At 40.0% G+C, this 9,015-nt stretch overlaps 1 protein-coding gene across 1 annotated transcript; it reads right to left on the bottom strand.

Moving 5' to 3' along the window:
• Positions 1 to 3,330: 3,330 nt before the first annotated feature.
• LOC149172557 (uncharacterized) lies at positions 3,331 to 7,470 on the bottom strand. The gene is made up of 3 exons (XM_089426367.1): positions 6,107 to 7,470; positions 3,674 to 5,371; positions 3,331 to 3,475 (listed from the first exon to the last, which is right to left on the bottom strand). The coding sequence occupies exons 1-3, from the start codon at positions 7,468 to 7,470 to the stop codon at positions 3,331 to 3,333; spliced, it is 3,207 nt and encodes a 1,068-aa protein (XP_089282493.1).
• Between the last annotated feature and the right edge of the window lie 1,545 nt (positions 7,471 to 9,015).

Below are 9,015 nucleotides of genomic sequence, written 5' to 3'. Positions count from 1 at the left end.
CTACATCAATTATTAACTAGAGTTACAATATAGACTCTTCTAGAGACTTTTACATCATAATCACGTGGCTAACCCCTTTTCAACGAATAATGGGCGCTGACATGACATCCTCCTGAACTATAGGTGTGAAAACATGAAGTTCAAGTTCTTATTGGCATAACTTTTGCATACGGACTTTGATTGGCATGCTTCTTGCGTCATTGGAAAGATCTGTGTGTAGAATAGCATAAACTAGTACAACACTAAAGTGGAAATTTTTTACCCCAAAAATACATTGTTTGATGCCTCAAAATGATTCTGGAATGTCTAAGACCTCATTTTTCCAAACTGGGTCCCGTCGGTAAAAATAGTCCCGTGAGTTGATTCCTCCACTTTTTGCACTCCAAATGCATCGAAATAGATGATAAACAATATAATGATCTAGTCCAGATCAATCATGAAAAGGAACAAATATATATTTGGCCTTTTTAAATGAGAAACTCCTTTATATCTTCATTGTTAAGATCAATCTTTAAAATATGTGTCTAGAATTGAAAATTAAGACAATATATATGTTATATAGTTTCATGAAAATGTATGAAAAAAAATAAATATTTATATCTATTAATAATAATAATCAGTTATATATTAATTATAATTGATTTCTTAATAAAATATTAACTGTATTTATAATATTTTTACTATTATATTTAATTTATAAAAAAATTAAATTAAATTATAAATTTAAGTTATAATACATAAATATTTTTAAACTTTTTGATTATTAAAATTCAAAAAAAATATTAATTAACAATCATTAAATACTATCATATACACTTTATATATACATTACATACATTATTTATAATGTATATAAAGTATATATGAAGTAGATTCACTCTAAATTATATATATATATATATATATAGAGAGAGAGAGAGAGAGAGAGAAATGAGATAGGCATAATACGACTCGCCAAAATTTCCACCAAATTACAAAGAGACTTTGGTTAAAAGGTTTTATGATGTTATTTTCTCCATTATTTGTGTTTTACAATAAATCAATTTAGATCCATTTTAACCTTATACCTATCAAGCATCCAGAGGGATCAAATCTCTCGAGGTGCAAACATTTCCTCAATTCTTGCACTCAAAAAATAGGTTTGTGCCTCAAGAGGAGATAGACATAATGCGACTAGCCAAAAGTTCTACCAAATTGCAAAGAGACTTTGATTAAAAGGTTTAATGATGTTATCTTATCCATTGTTTTTATTACTCAGTAAGCGAGCCTAGATTCATTCTAACATCAGATCTATAAGGCATCAGGAGGGATCAAATCTCTCAATGTGCAAACATTTCCTCAATTTTTGCACTCAAAAAAGAGGTTTGCACCTCGAGAGATTAAATCCCTCTTGGTTTTTAATAAATTAGGGATTAAGATTGATCTAGATTGGTTTATACATAATTATATTTTTTAGGGTTGAAATTATATGATTTGTTTTTATGTTAAATGTTTATGTTTACAATCGTTTATGCCTATACATCTCCCTAGGTTGTAGAGCACCTCTGGGTGCAATGAAACAAAATTGAATAGCAATTATAGTATGAAGCTTCAACTTTTGCATCTCATTAACATGTATAGGTTTGAATTTTTAAATGGTTTCCATCATAGTAAAAGTTGATAATTATTTGATAAATTAATTTTAATTTTAATATTTAGGAATGCTTTCATATTTGAAAATATTCCATTTCACATTTCCTGAAATTGCATCAATATTTGTGCATACTTCAATAAAATTGTATTGATGGAACATAAGAGAATACATAGATGCATACAATTGGTTTAATGTTGGAGCATATATCATGTTGCCTGTTTTTATGGGGCAACAAATCTCAATATATCTATGGGCATATATTATCATGACTCTGAACCTATATTATCATTTTAGTTGGAATGGCGGTACTAGGTCAAATAACCATGTTGAAATCATTGCTCTTTGGGAAATATTATTATGTGTTGAGGAATATTATTTTTCCTTAAATGATTATCTATTCAGACTCTAGATGTTTTAACAGATTCCAAAGTTGCCATTGACTGGATTAATTATAGATCCTCCTTTGAAACTCATATGCTTATCAATGAGATAAACAAAATTCGATCGTTGATTGGTCATTTCAACAAGGTGACCTTTTCCCATATTTACAGGAAACAAAATAAGATTTTTAATGCGGTCTCGAAGATGAGACATAAATATTGACTAAGGAATCATTTTCTCTACATACAATATGCACATACTACAAAGGGCTAGAAAATTTTGATATACATAAGCTCTTTTGAATTTCCTATAACGCTTTTAAATACATGTTTAGATAATGTGTTTATCTATTGTATACATATAGTTATGATAAGTTTCTTTTTTTTATAAACTTCACAAAGGACACATATTCACACATAGTATAAAGTTTATTTTGTATATAGTAAAGTAAAGGCCCTCAATGTGTGAATTTTGTATATATATATATATATATATATATATAAACTCTTTTTTAATACAATAGCTGGTTGATTTTTCTTTTCTTAAAAAGATAGAGTAGATTAAACCAAACTAACTAGTTGCAAGCGTATAGTGCCATCCAACATAATGAGAAATGTGCTAATTATTTTTAATGTTTTGATAAGAAACATTGCCCTTTATCTTTCACCCAAACTACAACATTAAACACAAAGAATTTATATATGAAGGCAAAAAAACCGTGCTTAATATTTCGCCCAAATTACATCATGAAAAACGAAAATTATATGTTTGGCCTTTTTAAGGTGAAACTCCTTTATATTTTTGCCGTGAGCATCAATATTTAAAATGTGCTTCTAGAAGTAACAATTAAGACAATGTACATATGTTGTATAGTTTAGGGAAAATGTATGATAAATAATAAGTTTTTTTTAATTAATAATAAAAAAATCTGTCATAGATTAATTATAATAGATTTTTTAATAAAATATTAACTGTACTTTACTCTTATATTTAATTTTTTTTTCCCCTGGGAAAAATTCGTAATTTCTATTAGTATTGAGAAATTACATTTTGTAGATGCCAAAGCATATTCATATGGAGGCAGCAGTGCCTGTCAAGTTCATAGTCTGTAAATCTAGGAAGAGAAAACAAGTTGTCTCCACGCAGGGAGCATTATCAAAAACAGTAAAACTAGCAGTGATCAAAATTGTGTCCATGCTCTGCGCAGAGAGCTATATATATGCTGATAATATCAAAAAAGTAGAGCTGTACTCATGACTAGACAGTAGAAATATATACAAGCTATAAACAAGAATGGTACTGAAAGAGTGTGGGCTTTATAGCCCATCTCCCATATGATCATCAAAAGGTCTGTGGTAGTGCTGGTAACAAGTTCCGTCGATTTCCTCTTGGATCAGCCAGTCATCTCCTTGTCTGTGCACTGCCTCTTTGGAGAGCTGGTCGGCGACGGTGTTCTGTTCCCTGTAAATGTGTCGACAGACAAATGATTCAAAGGAAGCAATCAGTCTTTTAGCTTCATCTAGAATGTGTCTCAATGAAAATGCATGACAATGAGATGCATAATTCAGCCAGTTGCAAACAATTTTAGAGTCTCCAAATAGCTGAAGGTGTCTGCATTGTTTATGGATAGCAAAGTGTATGATGTCTTTAGCCGTGCACAGTTCAGCAAAGTTATTGGTGCCTCTGCCTAGGTTTATTTGTATCTTATAGCAGTGCATTTCATTGAGATAGAGTATTGCTCCTCCCCCACAGCCCGCATCTTGTGCCGAGCCATCAAAGAAAGCCCATGGCTTTGACTTGTCGATGTTCACAGGTCTGATGATACGAGGTGGGGCTGTGGATTCCTCTTCAGGTATCATGTTAAAGTCTGCAATCGTATGGTGTAATATAGTGGGCCAGTGTGGGGCTTTGAGATTAAAGATAGCCTGATTGCGCGCGATCCAAACAGCCCAGCAGGCCAGCAGCGGAATGTTGATAGATTTCCCCGTGTGATTCTGGCACCAGTTTTTCCATGCATCCATGAGGTTATTACCTTGCCAATTTTTCAAATGCGGATAGTGTGTGGTGAGGGCATGCCAAAACTGTAGAGTAGTGCTGCAATTCAAGAACAAATGATCTGTGCTTTCTTCCTCCCCTTGGCATAAGTGGCAACGAAATGGTCCATAAAAGGATCTCTTCATGAGATTGGTGCCTGTAGGAATTTTGTCAAATAGAATGTTCCACATTAATAATCGCGTGCGAGGAGCCGACTTAAGTTTCCAGAGCGCTTTCCAGGTGGGATGGATATCCGGGGGCCTATAAGGTTCCATGAGCCTTAAATATCCTAGCTTCGGGGCGTATGCTCCATGCTTGGCAAAGGCCCATATGATTTCATCAGGTCCTTCTGTGAGCCTGATGTGAGCTTGTGTGAGAGCATCCGTATACTCCATCCATTCGTTCTGCCACTGTTCAGGAATTTCTAACACTTGAGCGGTGGTCCATGCTTGCTGGAGGAAAGAGGAGTTTTCATTATCTCCAATGTGCATAATGTGCGTAATCCCTCTGTCATGAAGGTGCCTTATGAGGTCAGCTGATAACCTGTGGGCATTTCCACATCCGACCCACGGGTCCAGACCAATACGCACTGCATTACCTTCCTTAATGCGCCATGTGATTCCTTCTCGTAGCAGAGGTAAGGTGCCAATAACCGCTTTCCATATATTGGAAATGTTTTGATTAGTTCCTTGTTGTGTACAGATCCAGTCCAGAACGTTCTGAGGCTTAATATATTTTTCATATGCTACTCGAGTCCATAGACCATTTGAGGTGAGAAGCTGCCACCCAAGTTTGGCAGCCAGTGCTCTGGAGAAAAGGTCGAGCCTCTTTATACCCCATCCCCCCCAGCGTTTGGGTTTGGCGATGGTATCCCATTTGACCCAGGCGAAGAGCCTTCCCGGCTGGTGACCTTTCCAAAGAAATCTGCAGCAAATACTTTGTAGCCTATTCAATATGCCCTTAGGTATCCAGGCTAGGGCCATCCAATAGACTGGTGTGGCTTCAATCACAGCTTTAATAAGGACCAATCTGCCAGCACGAGAGAGATATCTGTGATACCATACCTGTAGTCTCTTTTCCACTTTAGCTATGAGCCATAACCAGTCTGCTATTCTGTAACCAATAGGTTTCAGTCTGAAACCGAGGTACTTTATACCATCTGATAGGTTCAAATTGATGAAGGGGAAGCGCTGAGTAGCAAAGGCGGTTTCGTGTATAGAGCAGCCAACTGTAGTAATCGTGGATTTATTATCATTGATCTTCATTCCTGTAGCTTGCTGGAAGAGAAGAATGGAGTTATGAAGGGTAGTGGAGTCCCCAATGCTGCCATTCAAGAAGATCAGGATGTCATCAACAAATAATAGATGAGTGAGGTAGAATTTATCCGCAAGTTTAATGCCAGTCAATAGATGCCTATCACGAGTTGATGAGATAACTCTACTTAATCCTTCCATAATAAGCAAGAACAGTAGAGGTGAGAGCGGACATCCCTGTCTGAGTCCTCTCTCTGAAGTAAAGAATGAGGTAGATTCCCCATTGAGTAACACACTATAGGATACATCGGTGATACAGCTCATCGTCCATTTGATAAATTCGTAGGGCAACCCAAGATGTGTTAGCAGCAGCCTCAAATACAACCAATTTGTTCTGTCAAATTCCTTGGACATATCCACTTTTAGAATCATTCCTTTCTGCTTTTTAATCTGCATGGTGTGCATAAGTTCTTGAGCTGTGGCAATAGCCTCGTGGATCTGTCTGTGGTGCAAGAAGGCGAATTGTTCAGAGGATATGTGTTGCGAGAGTATGGGTTTGAGGCGATTGGCAATAATCTTGTAGAGGCAATTACAGAGAGAGATGGGGCGAAAGTCATCGAAAGAGATCGGGGCATTAGATTTGGGAATTAGGGCGATGAAGGTGGATTTAATAGCAGAGGATATTCTGCCCCTCCTTCTGCTATCCTCTACAATCTTCAGAAGGTCGTTACCCAGGATATCAAAGAAAGCGATGTAGAATTCAATGGTCCATCCATCTGGGCCGGGGCTTTTATCTTTTTTAAACCATTTCAAAGTAGCCTCCAGTTCTTCCATGGTCACTTCCTTTAGTAGTTCATCAGACTCTTCCTGTTCAACATATCTGGGGAAAAGTTCAGCCACCCTCATGATCTCCAAGATATTAATATCTCCAAGAGCTTTATATATACCCTTAAAGTGCTCTGTGGCCAGTCTGGCCAGGTTCTGTTGTGTTGAAACAGGGTGCCCTCGTTCATTTCTTAACTCCCAAATAGTGTTGATGGCTTTGCGACCATTGGCAAATTTATGATAAAATTTAGTATTATCATCCCCCTCTGTGAGCCAAATAGCCCTGCTTCTAAGCCTCCAACTTTCTTCTCTTTCTTTCAGGATTTGAGAGCGCTTCGCTATAAGTGAGGTGTACTTCTCCTTGCTCTCAGGGGTGGGGAAGGTCCCAGATGATGAATCCTCGAACTCAGCAATGACTCTTTCCGCCTCTTTCAGTGTTTGATTATCTTGGATGCGTTTTTGATGAGCCCAGATTTTAGTAATCTGCTTGAGTTCAGTAAGTTTTCTAACAAAGCCCGCTGAGAAATCCTCATCTTCCCTGATGAGGTTGTTCTGCCAATAATTATGAACCAATTGTATATAAGAGGGGTCCTGTAACCAAGAGGCATTAAACTTGAAGGGGCTTTTGATTTTGTGATTAAAGTCCTCTGCTTCTAAGAATATAGGCCGATGATCGGATATGCCTCCCGTTCCAACCCATTGTCGTATTCTGGGGAGACTGTTAATCAGTGTTTCCTTAATAAGGAATCTATCGAGTCTTCTGGCCAAGCTTTGTTCTCCACTTCTGTTATTTGACCAGGTGTACTGAAGTCTAGCAGATGGAATATCCACCCACTGATGTTCCTCTAGTAGGCTGGACAATGTATCTGTAAGGGAATCGACCTGCGCCAAGTGCCCCCAAGACTCGCTGAATCCAAGGGAGAAATTTAAATCACCTCCAAGTATGATGTTGTCTGCTTGAAATAATTCTGATTCCAGTAAGGACCGCCAGTAGTTGGCTCGGTCAGCACAAGGGCCATAGACATTGATGATTCTAATGTCCATCGCTACAGAATAAGTGAAAATGTCTAGACCAATGTATCCCCTACCTCCCCATATGTTCCGGATCTCCAAAGCTCTGTTGCAAACCCCAATAGCCAAACCACCAGATCGCCCAGACGCATCCAGTGCATGGAAGGTCCAGTTAGGTAGCCAGGAGGTGAGGGTATGGATAAGAGGTTCGGCCAAACAGAGAGTTTCTTGAAGAAATATAATGTCCAGCTGAGATGAGATGAGCAGTCTCCTGAGCGCTAGTTTTTTGGCTGAACTAGCAAACCCACGACAATTGAAGGATAGTATCTTCATGTGGGGAGGGATAGCGGGCCATCCTTCGCTCTAAGGGCCCTGAAGATAGTTTGTTGTCGCCCAAGGGCAACTTCTTCATCTGCAGTGTGTCTCGCTTTGGTAATGCGGGAGGGTCGACCACGGGAGTTCTTAAGGGTAATAGGAGCATTCACCGGGTCGAGTCCAACGGCATCAAGACCTCTGTCCTTCGTGCGGGATCGAAGAGAATAACGGGGGGATGGCTGGGTCGAAAGAAAGGAGAGGGATGCGAGGGACGAAGTGATCAGCGATGGGGGTGCCACCGGTGAAGGAAGCGGGAGGGAGCATATGAGAGATGCGTGAGCGTGTAAGCCCTGGGGGTAACGATGAGTTACAGGAGATAATAGAGCGGAGATAGGTTCAGAGCTAGTAATATACTGAGATGAAATGCCCAATGATATGCAAGAAATAGGTGATATCGGAGAGGGGTATGAATAAGACTTACCCGTTGTCGCTGTGCCCGCTTGTTCAGTCGCCGGATGCACAGGTGCTGGTGATGCAGGAGGAGGAGCAGTGGAGACTATAGCAGTGTCTGCTGCCTCCGGAGAGCTCCGAGGTTCACCAACTTCCTGTGTATGCACATGTTCCACTTGATTCTGCACTGGGTGCAGCCTGGGGGAGTTGTCTAGAGGCTGATCGGCTACTCCATCCTTGTCATTCCTCACCGCTTTCCGAAGGAGTGGACAGTCCCTGTATAGATGTCCCACTTTGTGGCATCTGCGACAGCGATAGGGAATGCCTTCGTAGTCAATGATCTGTTTGCGTGCCGTGTCTCTCCATTGAATGGTAATGAACTCTTGCAGTCCTCCCCTGGTATCCAGGTTAATGAGTATCCTGGCATAAGCCATCATGCCAGTCTGCTGGTAGGATTTGTCGTAGTCCATGAAGGTGCCAATGGCATTGCCAATTCTCCTGAAGATATCTTCTGACGAGTAATGAAGAGGTAGCCCTGGGAGCCGAATCCATACATGTCCGATGCCTATATGTTCTGTCTCCGGGTCAAATAATGGAGTCCATCTCTTAAGGAGCACCGGGGCATGTTCAAAGTGCTAGTAGGAGGACAATACCCAGTTGGTATGATCGAGCGAACCTCAATGCGAACCATCCCCTCACGAAGGTTTGCACGAAAGGGATGTCCAACAAATGATGACCCCAAACTTCAGCTGCCCAGGTCTTCAAACGTGCTGCCAAATAGCTTCGACCCCTGATGCGCCCGACCAGTACTCAATCTGTAAAATCCATTGTCTCTCCCCACTAAATGTCCTCTTCCAGTCTGAGAAAGATATCATCCTCCTTGGATTTGAAACACTTGTATTTCCTTTTAGGGCCCCGAGGGGGAGGAGTGTTCTGAGGGCGATCAAGGGGAGGGGCGGTAACGTTCAACGGTGTCGGGATCTGATGAGAAGAGGAGGGGTCACTGATGCCAGAAACAATAGGGGGGCCCGAGAGCGGAGGTACGGAGGTGAAACTTCCGGAAGAAAGACCGAGGGAGCCCGGGATTCCGGCTGAGGAGGTGGGCAAGGAAGG

This window comes from Pinus tabuliformis, chromosome 4_2 (genome assembly GCF_031772625.1).
Source record: "Pinus tabuliformis cultivar Carrire ecotype Pingquan chromosome 4_2, CPIR1, whole genome shotgun sequence".
Lineage (NCBI taxonomy): Eukaryota > Viridiplantae > Streptophyta > Pinopsida > Pinales > Pinaceae > Pinus > Pinus tabuliformis.
Note: the sequence above shows the minus strand (reverse complement) of the source record. Positions and strands in the feature narration are given on the sequence as shown.